The 16234-nt window shown below is 39.1% G+C and overlaps 1 protein-coding gene across 7 annotated transcripts in view; it reads left to right on the forward strand.

Moving 5' to 3' along the window:
* Window positions 1-16234, forward strand: part of FAR2 (fatty acyl-CoA reductase 2) — a 143938-nt gene that overhangs the window by 85581 nt on the left and 42123 nt on the right. For all 7 annotated transcript variants that reach the window (XM_085233781.1, XM_085233808.1, XM_085233822.1 and 4 more), the window contains one exon: window positions 14558-14733. In XM_085233781.1, coding sequence (XP_085089907.1) covers window positions 14558-14733 — 176 coding nt within the window. The remainder of the gene's footprint in view (window positions 1-14557; window positions 14734-16234) is intronic.

Below are 16234 nucleotides of genomic sequence, written 5' to 3' on the forward strand. Positions count from 1 at the left end.
GATACTTAACTGTAGAGCAAAAAGCTACTCATACAAAACAGCCTGCAGTAATGTTTCGTACTTGGCATTCAGCCTTGTAAAATCATATCCTAAACTGGCAAAGACTTTGGAACAACATGCAAGAAAATGCGTAATTCCATGAAAAACTGCAACCCTAAATTTAGGTTAGTATCCTTTCAAAATTGGATTTTAATCTTAGACATCTCATAAGTTTCTTTTCCTATAATCGTACAGCACAGTTCTTCATACCTCATATGGCATAGCTGGTTCCAGCACTGTCAGTGTTATGAGGTGTTATTTCTCTTAGTTCAGAGACTAACAATCAGATACTGTTACAGAACTTGAGCTTTATCAGGAAATACATTTTGATATGAGAGAGTGATTTGGATAACAGTGATTTGGAGAGCCATCTCTTCCAGTGTAAAAAGGAAGATATTCTTGATTTAGTACATTTTACTCTATCTAAATTAGACAAAATTTCAATGCTCTGAGTGATGAATTGAATAAATGAAGGGGAGATTATAGCTGTGCTATTATCCCTAGCGAGAAGATGCCAAAATTGAATATTTTTCATTTGGAAGGCATGAGTTACAACAAAATGTTCAATATAAAGAAAATCATATGGAATAGAGTATTCCTCCTAATACTTCTTTCCTCAGAGTTCCACTAACTGGTGAGTTAGAAACACTTCTGCGGCAAAAAATGTTTTGGAACACAATGTACCTTTGAAGCTAGAGGAATACAAATAAGAGATATTTGGACATTAACTTACATACTACCAGAGAGTCCAAGGCAAAAAAAAAACCCAACAAAAAAAACCATTAAGGCATGAGGCCACCTCAGAGATCACAAATTTTCCACAGCTGTAGCACAGCTGTATTTCTACTTTCCGTCTTTGGCACCTGTGTAGATTATCAGTGGATCACAAATCTATTAGCCAGCTGCAGTGTTACTTGAGGTCCCAAAGAGACTGCAAGGAAGTGATACTGTAGTACCAGAAAAAAGATACTGCAAAAGAAGAGCATGGGGGAGGATGAGGGACCAAGAGAATATGAGATTTCCCCTATCACAGTTATGAGTTCAGTGGAGATCTATTCATACTATCATGGATTCCTCAGGTTCACAGGCAAGGATGACACCATGAAGCAGTTCTCCAAACTCTTAAGTTCATAATACAGCAGCAGTTCTGCCATTTTCTTGTACAAAAGTGGGAAAGTCGCATGTCCTGAGTTGAGCACAGCAAGTCAGAGAACTGAAAGATTGATGTATTTTTATTTTGTGAAAATTATTTGGATCCTATGGATTACAACTATCATTTAGTGGGAAGACAGAGATTGAGTGGGATGCTGAACATCTGTCTGGAGATGGGGGAAGACTGCCCCTGGTGATTAATAGCTAGAGCTCATATTTCAGGGTGGTAAGCTGAAGGTGGTAGTCATTTGTTGCTTTGAGTGTCAGATTTTCCCCTTCTGGTAGAGGATTCAGACATAACAGAATTAAGAAGTATGTTTTTTAATTAAGCGGCACACTTCTTCAAGACTAATAGAGTAATTAAACAATAATTAAGCCAAAAACACATAAAACTATAAAGCTATAATAATCACTCAAGTCTTATGAATAACACCCAATTATTATTGAATTACAGGTCTACTTTCCACTATTTAGTACTAAGATGAAAATTTGTTCCTCGTTTTTCCACTCTTGCCTACTACATCTTACATATGAAGACCTTGGTGGAGGCTCCAGTAGGTTGTCTTGTGGCACAGGAATTCCCTTTAAGGTCTCTTCCAATCTAAGGCATTCTATGATTCCGTACCTTATTTCCTGTTTTTCTACTTCAGACAGACCCATCTTTACTGCACTCTTGCACCTCTCTTTCTCCATCCATAATCCCTTCAAATTAGCACTCTATCCCGTGCTAATTTTTTCCTGATTGGTCCTGTTCTTGTTGCATCCATTCCCAATGTTGGTTTTTCTGGTGCTGTTACTTAGGCAGTGTTTACTTTGTGGAATAGTAGTTATGTGGTTGCCTGGTTACAGGTGATTTCAGAAGACTTTGCACCCCAGCACTCCTCTGCAGTTAGCCATTTCATACTGGCAGTATATTGTTTGCCATATACAATCACTAAGGCAAAACATTTTATTTCAGCCTTGACTCTTCTACCTAGTGCCAATGAAGTATAAGCAGTTTCATACCTTCTGCAGTCTGCATACCAGAGCACCAGAGTAACCTTCATACTCTGGTTTGGTGCTCATGCAATCTTGCTCTCCTTGAGCTGTGTTTATCACTTTTCTTGTTCGCAGCAAAGGCTTCAGCTGATCACAAGTCCTGGTGCTCCAGCAGGACTTCTAGCTTGGATCTCATCATTTTGTAGTAGCATCTACAGAAAACTGTATGCCCCATGTTTGCTACCTTCATAGGCTGTGTAGTTTGGAGTAGATTTTTTAAGCACTGGGGTTATTTTTGTTTGAATGTCTGTTTGTTTGTTTCTTCCAGGGAATCTGGGCAACTGATGATCTACTTCTTCAAAATATAATAGAGAAGGTGTCAACTTAATTTAGAGACAAGCTGTACTTCCTCAGTTAAATATATAATTTGGATGTATAGCTTCATGAAAATAGTCCTTTGCAGATCACTGTGCATTTCTTGTTTGTGAAACATTAAGTGGCATGAGAGATACATTTTCAGTACAGGTAGTTGGTTGTGGGTATTTCCTCTTCACTCCTTCAGCCAGGATTTTCCACCAGTATATTAAAGCAGTCAAGTAATTTATAACTTCTCAGGTATAGAGGACACAGGCTCACTATTGGTAATCCCTGCTCAGACAGATGGGTAGACATTTGCATACAAACAACAGTTTGTTCAATCACTAGCTGAAAATGTTGCTCATTCTGGTTACATATGGGCAAGCAACTCGTTACACCTGAAGCATAATTAGCGCAGCTACTTGCTTTTCTGCCATGTGTCAGCCTAAAATTATTTTAAATCTAATTCTAGAAGCCAGTGGTAGGACATGCAGAAAACATGAATGGCATTTCAGCTTACATGAATTCTCCTCTTGAATCTCTATTGGTTGGGATGAGATCTGAAAATATACTTGCAGGGAAAACTAGCTTTTCTGTTTTAGACATGTGGTATTCTTGAACTTTTCTGAGATGAAGATTGGATGTCAGTGTGAAAGATATCTTGATCCACAGATCCACAAGATCAAGTGCCAGGTACTGCTCTTTGACCACCAAAATTCCAGGCAATGCTACATGCTTGTGGCAGAGCAGCTGGAAGACTGTGTTGAGGAAATGGACCTTTGGGAATGTTGGTCAGCGTTCAGCTGAACATGAGCCAGCAGCGTATCCGGGTGACCAAGAAGGCCAATGGCATCCTGGCTTGTATCAGAAATAGTGTAGCCAGGAGGAGCAAGGATGTTATTGTCTCCCTATGCTCAATGCTGTTGAGGCTGCACCTTGAGTACTGTGTTCTGGGTTTTGGGCTCTTCGCTACAAGAAAGACATTGAGGTCCTGAACACATGCAGAGAAGGGCATCAAAGCTGGTGAGGGATCTGGGGCACAAATCTTACAAAGAGCAACTGAGGGAACTGGGATTGTTTAGTCTAGAGGAGAGCAGGCTCAGGGGAGACCTCATCTCTACAACAACCTGCAAGGTGGTTGTGGCAGGGGGGATGTTTGCCTCTTCTCCTGTGTAACTAGTGACAGGACTAGAGGGAAGGACCTCAAGTTGCACCAGGGGACATGCAGGTTGGATATTAGGAAAACTTTGTTTTCCGAGAGTGGTCAGGTACTGGAACTGGCTGCCCAAGGAGCTTGTTGAGTCACCATCCCTGGAAGTGTTCATGAAACATGTACTTAATATACTAAACACCTGTACATATACTAAACATCTTTAGTATATATACTAAAGGTTAGTGGGGAAATATTAGTGGTAAGTGTTTGAACTAGATGATTTTGGAGGTTTTTTCCAAACTTTGGTGATTCTATGACTCTCTGATTCATTCTCATCTTCTACTTAAACATGAAAAGCCTTGCAGATCATGTGAAACATGAGCTGGCTTGTCTCTTGCCATCAGTGCTGTTAAAGCATTATAGTCAGGTGTACAATTGGGATTGCAAAAAAAAAGGAAGAAAATTCTCACATCATGTTGCTGAGCCATCTGCAGCAACACTCTGATCTTTGTAATGGGAAGTGAGTGGCACTGACTCCTGGAAAGGATGTTACTATTACATGCTGGCAGTAACTGGCCTTCCTAGCCACTGATGTCTTTATTCTAAGTAAGAGTACACCTTCTGCTTTATGAGACCCAAGATACTGGAAATGGAGTACATGTATCAAAAATCTGGAATGGACTTCATAGTCCAAATTTGCCTTTTCTTTATATCAGGATAATTTGTTACAGTTAATTATATCCATTCCAGGAAGAGGTGAATTTTAACAGCATTTATTATAGAGAAACCAAGCGCTGTCAGAAGGAGGTCTCATATACAGAAACCAGTCCATATTTTATATAATGTGCTGAGAGGTTGGACTGAGAGTGAAGTTCTGAGCTGTGAATCCAGCTGTCAGGCTTGCGTGTGTGATTCTGCAACCATTTCAGAGATATTTCCATGGAGTCTTCTGAGAATTGGCCATAATAAGAAATAATAGTAAGAAAGAAAAGACTCTTCAGCAGGGTCTGTTGTGACAAGACAAGGGGAAATGGTTTCAAACTAAAAGAGGGGAGATTTAGACTGGATCTGAGGAAAGTTTTCTATGGTAAGGGTGACGAGGCACTGGAACAGATTGCCCAGAAAGATGGTGGATTCCCCATCCCTGGAAACACTCAAGGTCAAGGTTGATGGAGCAACCTAATCTAGCTGGGAGGGTTGGACTAGATGACCTTTGAGGGTCCCTTGCAAATCAAACAATTCTATGATTCTATAATCAGAGTCAATAATTACATTGGATCTCTGCTACAAGTGCTAGTAGAGCCACTTGGTGTTGTAAGTAACTGAATGCTATTTTGACAGATGGTTCTATCTTCTTAAGGAAGGCTTTAATTCTTTAATCTGAACTTTCCTTGGATGGAAATCAAGAATTATTTGTAACTCTTTAATTCCTTGCTTGCTTGGAATAATAACACTACAGAAAATCAGTTTATAGTGGTTAAGCTATCATTTCTTAGATACTTTAAGAAAGTATCAATTATTTTCTTCTTCACTAGACTCTCTTTTTCACAATTCACTTCCTATATGTTCATGCTTTTAGTCTCATAAATTCGATTATCTTCTGATCATCTCCAAAAATGTTCCAGTCCTTTTTTTTTTTTTTTTTTTGCTTACTATATGTATTGCATGTAATGTTTCTATGAGGATGTTAAAATACTCATATGATTACACTTAAGTGATTACTCTTGAGGGAACTGGACTTGTTTAGCTTGGAAAAAAGAAGGCTCCAGGGAAACCTAATTGTGGCCATAAACAGGAGGGAGGATGGTTGTTTACAAGGATGGATAGTGATAGGAGAAGGGGGAATGGTTTTAAACAAAGACAGGGGAGATTTAGGTTAGATATTAGGAAGAAGTTTTTCACTCAGAGGGTGATGACACACTGGAACTGGTTGCCCAACGAGGTTGTGGATGCCCCATCCCTGGAGGAATTCAAAGCCAGGCTGGATGTGGCTCTGGGCAGCCTGGTCTGATGGTTGGCAACCCTGCACACAGCAGGGGGGCTGAAACTAGATGATCATTGTGGTCCTTTTCAACCCAGGCCATTCTATGATTCTATGATTCTAAGTGACAGCAAAGAAGGAAAGAAGATATCCAATAGGTCTGAGGTACCTGGAATTAGTTCTTTCTTTTAAGTACTGATCAAAAAATCACATTGGTTGAAATTATTGCACACAGTGTTTAAAAGTATTTTTTATTTTGAGTAGTTTAAATACTGAAGCATTTGTCTTGATTTGTTGAACTTTTATTACATGTGATATCAAACGAATTAGTTCTCCCTTTCCACTTTTCATCAGAATGAACATTGGTTCCCACACTTGACAGGACAAGGGAAAATGGTTTCAAATTAAAAGAGGGGAGGTTTAGATTGGATGTGGGGAAAATGTTTTTTGGTTTTTGTTAGGTTTTTTTTGTGTGTACTTTTTTTTTTTTAATGATAGCAGTAGTGATGCATTGGAAACATTTACCCAGAGATGTGGTGGATGCTACATCTTTGGAGACATTCAAGAACACACTGGCCAGGGCCCTGAGCAACTTGATCTATCTGTAGGTGTCCCTGTTCATTGTAAGGGAGTTGGACTAGATGGCCTTCATAGGTCCCTTCCAACTGAAATGATTTTATGATTTTAATGTTGTGTTCTTCATGATGGCATCTTTCCTCTATGCCTCAAGAAGAGGAAGGGAAGAGGTCAGGGAAGAGGAAGTGAACATAGAAGTGCAGGACGTTCACCCTGTGTTGACACAACTGCTGCATGGGGTACATGATCACAGTTACGTATCTCAGCTCTCCCAGATTTACTTAGAGCATCTGTGCAGTTGTCCTTGAAACCAGATTCTGAATTGTATGCCAGTTTTATGTGTTAGTACAGGTTATGTGCTAACTGTCTGAAATACATGTGGGGCAACCAATGTGATTGTCCTATTTAGGAAACAATGTTATAGCAGAAGGAGAAGTACCCAAAGAGTCTAACTGAGATAAGGTTGCCTGGATGTGGGGATCCCTCACTGGCTTTTTTGGCAGAGGTCTGTTTTCACTAAAAAGCTGCACAATGAACTGAGTTTCTGTGTCATCTGCTATATGGAAACACCAGAAGGCAGAACCTAGGCCTGCTGCGAAGCTCAGACAGTTCTACTCATCAGATGACGTGACCGTTTGTATAAACAACGACTTCTGTGCAGAGTACAGCCTGTCAGCTGATTGCATTGTGCTAGGTCAGCTGTTTCACAGCTGGCTGAAGATTTCATCATGCTACATTTAGTCTCTTTTTCACATCGCTCACTTCTCTGGAACTTAACGGCTGAGTGAATTCCCTGTTGCCAGGACTGTCGCTCACTCATTTGTAAGGCTTTACTGCATCATCTTGTCTTCTTTGTGATCTGTTGAGCCAAGTATACCTGGTCAGCCAGATGTGTGTTTGTGTTTACCTGTATCTGGCCTGCTTCTCCCCACTAATTCTTCATGTGTAAGAGAATTGTATCTGAGCTGCTGGCTACGTATGATCCTCACTTCTCCAAAAGCCTGCACCACACAAGTGACATGACTATACGGGTGAATCCTATGTATTCATAGGGGAAGTACATCAGAATTCCGCATCTCTGATATATAGCATGTTTCAAAATCATAGAATCACAGAATTGCTCAGGTTGGAAAAGACCTTAAAGATCATCAAGTCCAACCACAACCTAATCATACTACCCTAACAACCTTCCACTAAATCATGTCCCTGAGCACCACATCCAAATGGTTTTTAAACACATCCAGGGATGGTGATTCAGTCACCTCCCCAGGGAGCCTATCTATTCCAGTGCTTAACAACACTTTCTCTAAAAACGTTTTTCCTGATATCCAACCTAAACTTACCCTGGCACAACTTGAGGCCATTTCCCCTCGTCCTGTCACCTGTCACCAGTGAGAAGAGACCAACCCCGCTCTTGCTGTAAGCACCTTTCAGATATTGGAAAAGAGCAATAAGGTCTCCCCTCAGCCTCATTCTGTCTAGCTCTTAGATACACCAGTCTCCATAGGCTTTTAAAAATCAACTTGATCTTAGGTATTTTAAAATGTTACAATGTCATCTCTCCAAGAAGTAGGCATCTGTGTTTGGCACAGGCTTTGCTCCTGGCTGTTTGGTCTTTGGAGACTCAACAAACACTCCTGAAGTTTCATGGTGCCCAAGTAAATCTGGCAGTGAAACTTCAAAGATCTGTAGTTAAGTCAGTAGATAAGGAAAAGCAGATTAACATCCTGTATCTTTATAACTTCATACCTATTAATGCTTTTAGGTGCATACATCAATTCTCTATGTAACTTGTTGTGAATTCTACGTGGCAGAAACTGAGGAAGGGGAAATGGATGAGACTCAAGCCACAGCCAATGCTCTTGTCATCCTTTGATATCTGACTCTGCTTGCACCTCACATCACTGGGTCATAGCTATTGAGGAGGGATGAGAAGGAAAACAGTTCTGGAAAATGTGTGGGAAGAACTGTATTAAACTGATCCTGTAGGAAAAGCTTGAAGTGTTACAATCCTCCTTCTCTGTGCTTAATTCTTTCCCAGTGTAAAATGTCAAACATGCTATCAAATTCTGACAGTGATACTTATCTACTTATTCAAGGGTACAAGAAATGTCTACAGTGAATTTAAAAAAGCTCCATATTCTCTGTGACTTGTCCACCCACCTACATGATGGTACTATAGACTACAGAAATGTCTGTCAAGTCCCTAATAGTCCTGTCTACCATGCCTGTCTTGGAAGGAGCTAGTTACAGATTTGCTGACGTAATCTGAGTATTTATACTGGAAAAAAGCTACTTTGTCAGCAGCCAGTTTTCAAGGTAATTGGTCTTTTAAAAATGCAAACACATCCTAAATAGCTGGCTATCACATTAACCTTAGCTGAGCTATATTGATATTTACTGTCTGTAAAGTCTTTGTTGTCTTTATCTTTAAATAATCAGCTTTTGTGTACTAGATGTTAGTCATGAATACTGTATTTCCACTACATGAGCTCTACTCAGGGGAAAATAATAACTCTAGATTGAAGCATAAGGCATTTGATTTCTTGTAATGAGGAGCACTCTACTGCATGCTTTCTAACTGATTAGATGAATTATGATTTACTTGCCTTGAGAAGAACCATACTTAAAAGCAACTTCCTGAGGCAGAGAGTGTGCAAGGGAAAAAAGGGGCTATCCTGATTAATGCTACTTGAGCTGGATTTTCACATATTTCTTCACTGAACAATCCTTATGCTTACTGTTAGAAATGTACCAGGCTAAAAATTAATTGCAAGGTAATTCCTCTATATCAGGAAGCAACTAAGTTATTTCTCAGATTTGCTGCTGTGGCAATTCTGAAAGTAGCCATGTACATTCAAGCACCTGTTGGACGACTTTCATCAGTGGCAAACAGAACCGGGGTGTATTTGATAAGCTGTTTTGTCAGATCAAAAGTGTAGAAATTAGGCTTTTGCATAGCTATTTTCATGCCCTTGCTACCTTCAGAAGATTATATTCATGCTGGTCACTCATGTCCATTTAAGATGTGCTATTGAAATCAGAGAAGAATTTCTGCACTAGAGTGTTAATCTATGTACATGAGATGCTTCAAAAGTAATATCTTCTGTTTTATTATGTTAGCTCACGACATCAGTGGTTGGTGGTATGTCAGTAGTGGTTGAATCTTCCTGCCAGTATTCTGTTAAATCTTGTTGCTGTGTGATGAATAGCAGCAGAGGGGCAGTCTGACAAAATGGTGTCTGACAGAAGTGCATATGAAGCAAGGTGTGTCACTGAATTTCTCCATGAAGAAAAATGGCATCCATTGATATTAATTGATGGTTGCTTAACATCTGTGGAGACCACGCAGTGGATGTTGGCACAGTGAAACAGTGGATGGTATGTTTCAACAGTGGCAACAGTGACAAGAAAGACAAACCACATTCCAGACAGCCACCTGTAGAAGTCACAATAAGAAATGAAGAGCATCTTGATCTGCTTGTCCACAGGAATCAACAGATTACAACCAGGAAACTGTGTACAGATCTGAGTATTGGTTTCAGTGCTTTGGAAAAGATGGTGACAGTGTTGGAGTATCACAAAATTTGCACCAGATGGGTGCCACAAATGCTCACATGAGCAGAAAGAACATCGTCTGCATTTTTGTCAGGACCTGTTGAATCAACATGATGCAGAAGGTAACAATTACCTAGATTGTATCATTACCAGTGACAAGACATGGTGTCAGAACAGCAGTCCATGGAGTGGCAACATGTGAATTTTCCATCAAGGAAGAAGTTGAAGATAAAGCCCTCAGTGGGCAAAGCGATGTACGCTGCCTTTTGGTATAGGAAAGGGTTGATCCTTCTAGATATCCTGGAACCTGGACATATTGTGAACTTTACCACTTTATCATGACACTGCCTAAGTGGAAGGTTCGAACTTCCAGAATCAGACGAAAGAAGAAAGCAACCTTTCACTTGCAACATGATAACACCAGGACCATCCTACTACACCCACTGTGTAGTCCAGATTTGGTACCTCCTGACTTCCATCTGTTCAGGCCAGTGAAATATGGACTGCATGAGCAACATTTTCCTAGCATCGCCACCATCATAGCAGCTGTGAATCAGTGGGCCACTTCACTCGAGTAAACTTTTATGAGTGTAGCATGCAGACCCTTATTCATCGGTGCCAAAAATGCAAAAATGTATTTCCTTTTTCAGAAGTGAGTCATACTTATTGTTTCCTGAATTATGCTAAACAATCCCTTCTATTTCTCTGTCTGAGAAGATGGAAGCTTTCTGCTTTGTTTTACTTATTGTTGTCTGTTATTTTTTTTAATTGATCTCTTTCAACCTTAATCCTCTCAACGATACCTCATATATATGATGCAGTTTGTGGAATTGCCTAATTTTCCTCCATTTTAACTGTTCTCATACTGTAATGCCTTAAAATCTGCATATTATCACGCAAATTAACAAATTCTGGTAATCCTTTTAGAGAAGCCTGGTATTCTGTTAAACACTCGGCCCCACTATTCACCATATTGCATTGATCTTTCTAAGAAAAATAAGAAAAATGGACAAGAAAAAATGAAAACACTGTCATCTGGTTAACATACTGTAGTTTGAATGCCTCAACATTGTTTTCCTGTCACTGGAGAAAAGAAAAAGTAACCCTTCTAGGCCACTCTTTAAATCTTTGTGCTTTCTGGGTCAGCCACCTTCAGTTAGTTAGGCACTTCACCTTGATCCTGCCAGTGAGCAAGCATGAACTTGGTCTTTAATAGGCTTCCTAAAAGAGCTGTTAATCCAACAGGTGTTCTCAGAGTAAGGAATCTTGAGTAAGTTGATGGAGAGCAGTAGCTGATCTTCAGCACTGCTGGATCACAGCATATGTATTCAAAGCTTTGGAAGATTCATCTTTCATATCAGAGGAGAGCTCAGGAAAACGCAAATAGGAGTACTGTTTTCTCTCCTGCATGTGTTCCTTAATGAAATGCCATGCTGCATAGTGCCTTCTGCAGCAGATTGGCCTTTCTTAATTCTTCCTTGCTGAAGATTGTGGTACCCCACTAAAAGGAGGACTACGATGGCTTCTTTAAAAAGCTGTCATAAGACACTGGTTTTTACCAAACTTGTATAATTGTTTTTTTCAAATTATTTTGTCTTCACTGAAAATGTCTCCTAAGGAAGAAGCTAAGCCCTTGACATTTTACATTGTTTGATTGTTCTTTTATCTTTCAGCTGTGCTCTTTCCATAGGCGTGCAGTTTATCCTTTCTTGGGAGGTTTTTGTGGTATTAAAAAATCCTGAATGAAAAACTGATGGACAGAAATTACTCTCAACTATAAATTCTTTAATTTAAGGGCAGAGAACAGAGAGAATTACAGATGCCAAAGCTTAAGTGGGCAGAAGTGGGGAAAGAGAGACTCGTCAAAAACATTCATATAATATTGAGATTAATTCTGGAAGTCTTGTTTTCACAATAAGAGGTTGACAGTGTAAACTGAAATCAGATACTGCTTTCATAAGTGGGAACCGCCTGACTGTATAAAATAAGAAAAAATCAGCAAATTCCAGAGTGAAATTCTCATCTGCTAATAGCAACACAAACATTCTGCAGAACCTGAGTCCTTTTTTTGAGGATTAAAATGAGAATAGCAACTGTCTTTCTGCAGTGATTTATTTATTCCCTTTCATCCAAGGCTGTGGTGTCTCCATTGGAATGTGTTAGAATACTTAGGAAAGCAGAATGCAGTATTATTGATTTTGCTCCACTTACTTAATACTGGACATAGACAATAAAACATTTTTTCCTCAGTATAATTATGTCATAATTAGTGTCATTTCTGCATTATTTCTGATTTGGGTAGAATTTTCATGCAATCCCATCAGTGCAGTATACCAGCCTACTTCTATCCCTGAAATCTATCTTGGATGGACAGACAGCTTCCAAAAAGGAAAGACAGAACAATGCTAAGGCATTATGCAGTTATTAGGGATTTCTTGTATATTGTCTTTGTGAGTTAATGAGAATTTAGAGATTATGTTATCGCTGAACTGTAGAATCAGCATCACCTCTACGTTAGTATTCCTTGAGCTACAGGAAGAGCATAGAATAGGCTGCATTTGTCTTGTCCTTAAATCTTCTTGCACTTTCCTGTGAAGTACTGAGTCTGAAACCTTCAGATTTCACAAAAGAGGCAGTAGGTTTTGATTAAACAGCTGCTCCTGTTTAATGAACTGAATGTTCTTGTGATCCAGAAGGTTTCCAAAGAGTGTGCTGATTTGTGAGCTTCCATTTAGAAACTGACTTACTCCTCCAGTGGAATGCAGTGAATCATTGGAGGGAGTGAAACTCTACAGTTTTTGAGTAACGTGTAGTAGTAGGCAGCACCTAACAGCAGGCTCAGAAATGGAAGAGGATATTACCTGCAAGCAGAGGAGGTAGGTGTAGGCAGAATATATCTGTCTGAATTTGAATCAAGTTGGCCCTGCAGAAATACTCTTCTGTTTATATACACTATGACTGAAATAGAGGAAGAGCTGATATATTCTTTATTTACCTTTGCATTATTTTTTGCCAGAGTAAAACAGGTACTAAGTAATTCTTACTGAGAGGAGTTTTTCAATCTCTTCACAATAAAACAAACAAGCAATTGTTCTTAAAATTCTTAAAAGATAACTTCAGTCTTACATCTTCTGAGAACTCCATAGGCACTGGAGAGATCAAAGATAAGGCAAATGGAAAACGAGACAGTGATAGTAAAGAGATATGCAAACTCAGTATTGCTAGTGAGTAAGTTACGCAGCAGAGGAAACGACCAAATAAATCAGAGCTACTGAAGAGTCAGCTGGTCCATCTTCTTACCCTGAAACAGACCTAGCTATTTCCTGCCTTTCCTGGCAGTGCTTATCTTGGCAGTTCATAAATGTATCCAAAGCGGTATCCCGCAGCTTCCACCAGTGATTTGTCCCAGCACTTAGTCATTTCTGTCTGTGGGCTGGTTACCTTTGAAATATGGTTACCCTTTAAAAACTAGACTCTATATATACCTCTTCAGACTCCACTCACTCTCTATTCTTGTTATTCTTTCTGCCCTTGTTGTTATTGGCTTTCTGCCCCCAAAATGGAGGTCTTAATTGTTACTATTATTCAGTTGTAGTTGTGCAAATAAAATGATGCTAGCTAGAAACACAAAACCTTTAGAACAGACATTTATAGTTTTGCTCAATTCAAAACTCAGGAATTTTTTCAAATTGTACTGTAACAAATTCACATAATCCTTTGAAATTCAAGGTTCTACACCTTTGCCTTTGAGGTTAACCAAACAAAAGGTCACCAAGTGGAACCTGTTTTCAGGTGTCAAGCAGAACCTCACCCAGAACCTTATCAGTGACTCAGAACTAATGATTAAAGTGTAATTAATTTACAAAGTAAAAATGGGGACTGAGGAAATTGCCATTTTTACATGGGCACTTTTCATGTGATAACAGTATTGGTTTCCTATTCCTTTCAGCGGGGCTGTTCATAGTTATCTCGCAGGGTACCTGCTCCCTTGGATCAGTGCTAATTTTGGACCAGACATCCAGCAGACAGTATATGAAAATGTAGGAATCTTTTTACTGAATGGATGTATGGTCTTGTCATTCTGCAAAAGACTGTGCATTTGAAAGGGCTATGAAACATAGTCATCGAAAAAAATGACTTGAAAGGCCAGCTAGCTGCTCATTTGCCCACTCATGCAACTTGAGCAGTATGGGTTCTCACTGTTCCCATTTTTGCATACCAAGGAGAACTCCCCTGGTACTTATTTTGATGAATGAAGAGTGCAAATTAGAAAATGGCATTTAAGAAAGAGGACGAGCTGGAGCGTGATCTTCTATTCTCAAGCCGTCTGTAGAGCAATGAAGAAAATGGATGGAACAAATAGTTCATAGACTTCCCAACTCCAAATTCTGCCCTCCTCCTCCTTAGCTTCCTTTGTGGTCTGTGGTTGCCCCTGAGGTCAAATAAAAACTGGTTGCAGGAGATGTGGAGATACAGAAATTTCAGTGGCTGCCCCAAGAAATGAGTGGTCTAGATAAGATTTATTCATCTCTTCAGGGCACTGCATTCCCTCCTGCTTTTTTTTTTTTTTTGCTTGTTTCCCTGTGAAGTTTTTCCTTGGAAGGAAACGTGAATTAACTATTTTGTCATCTTGCTTGTATGTTGTATGGGGAGGGGGGATTCTCTTTCATGTCAAAATCATTGCCTGACATAATCAGAATGGCTACTAATCAAAGTGATTTCAATAGCCTAATTCTGTACATTATCTCTGTTTGTGCTTCAAGGTCTTTGACAGGGTTCGAGAAGATTGCCCTAATTTCCATGAGAAGATTAAGCCTATTAATGCTGAACTCACTCAGCCCAAGTTGGCCATCAGTGCTGAAGATGAGGAGGAGCTTCTGACCCGGGTCAATATTGTCTTCCACTGTGCAGCAACAGTACGCTTTGATGAACCCCTGAAGTATGTTCAGCTTTCTGTGTTTGCTAATCATTATTCAGAATGCACAGCGGTTCATATTACAGTATTCAGTACGTCTCCTGGATAGCTGCAATAATCTCTGTTTAGATTTTCATGCAACATGTAGTCCTGCACTTAGTGTACATTTCCTAAATGCTCTAAAAATGTCATGTACATGTGTACTTCAGAAGTGAAGTAACTTGGCAGATTTCCATGGGAACAGAAGAAATATGACAAGCTTGGATTGTAAAATAGCAAGAGAGTAAATAATGACCTAAAATGTGTAGAGAAAAGTGTTTTAGATCAAGAGGGAAATGTTATGGCAGAACTAGTTGGAGACAGCTTGAAAAGAAATTGTGTTATGTGTATCTCTAAAGCTAGTTAGTGTTAATGGCCTTTCTTTGTCAATGAATAACTGAAGAGGGAAATAAGATTATGTTTAACAAAATAGCCTTTCACGAGGCTGAATATCCAATATTCAGAGTAATTAACTGTTCAAAATAAATGCATAATTTCTGAAACAGCTCCCTTGAGACAGCATTTTCAGAGAAGGCTTTCCATTAAAAAAGAAGAAATAAGCATAATAAATGGGATATGTAAGTGCTTCTGTGCAAATAATTTAGATCAGCAAGCTGAGGTGGCTGATCTGGATTGCCAGATCTTCCCAATTTTATGAAAAATCCTTGAGCCATGAGGATAGAAAGCACAATTATTGATACTCTGTCTTCATTTGCTCCTTTGCAGACTAAATAGATAGCCACCCTGTCCACCATAAATAGCTGTTTTTTGCAACTGATTAGAGAATCCAACAGAAAGGAAGCAATTCCATTTATAAAAGCATCTCAAGCTGTGACGAGCAAAGCATTATACTGCATTAATATCCATAAATGTTCTTGAGTTGATAGAGGAATGATTATACTACAAAAATACACCACAGTGACATATAACATCAAAGAGAAACTACAACTTTTAATAAGGGAGATAGCTAGAAGGAAATTAAAAGAAAAAGCTTAAATAGTCCTCTGCTTCGAGGCAGTGTAGAGGCTATCTAAAGACTGATTGTATCTGATCTGTCAAAATCTCCATATGAGAACAAGCAAAATTCACTATGATTAAATGACAAAATGTGTGAAGATGTTATACGGAAATGAATCTTGTCTGAATGAGAAGTCTAGCAAGTTCAATGTGATACAAAGGCAATGTTATCAAGATACTAGAAAAGCAGTGACTAAATGAATTACTGGCATCAGTATGGAGGAATTAGGGAATTCTCCAGATGCAGCTATTGAGGGCAGAAATCTGAGAAACTGTGTTATATTGAAATATTAGTAGATGCAGTTTTAATATAAATAGAAAAACTAAAGAGGCACAGATAATATTCCCATGCAAGAATAAAGGAACTCTTTCCCATTAGGAATTCATGCTGAGTCTGTGCTTGGAATGCAATTCTATTCATTCCATCTTACAAGGATTACAGTGCAATAGAAATGTACATGAAAAAGCA

Source organism: Meleagris gallopavo, chromosome 1, assembly GCF_905368555.1.
Source record: "Meleagris gallopavo chromosome 1, MGAL_WU_HG_1.1, whole genome shotgun sequence".
Taxonomy (NCBI): Eukaryota; Metazoa; Chordata; class Aves; order Galliformes; family Phasianidae; genus Meleagris; species Meleagris gallopavo.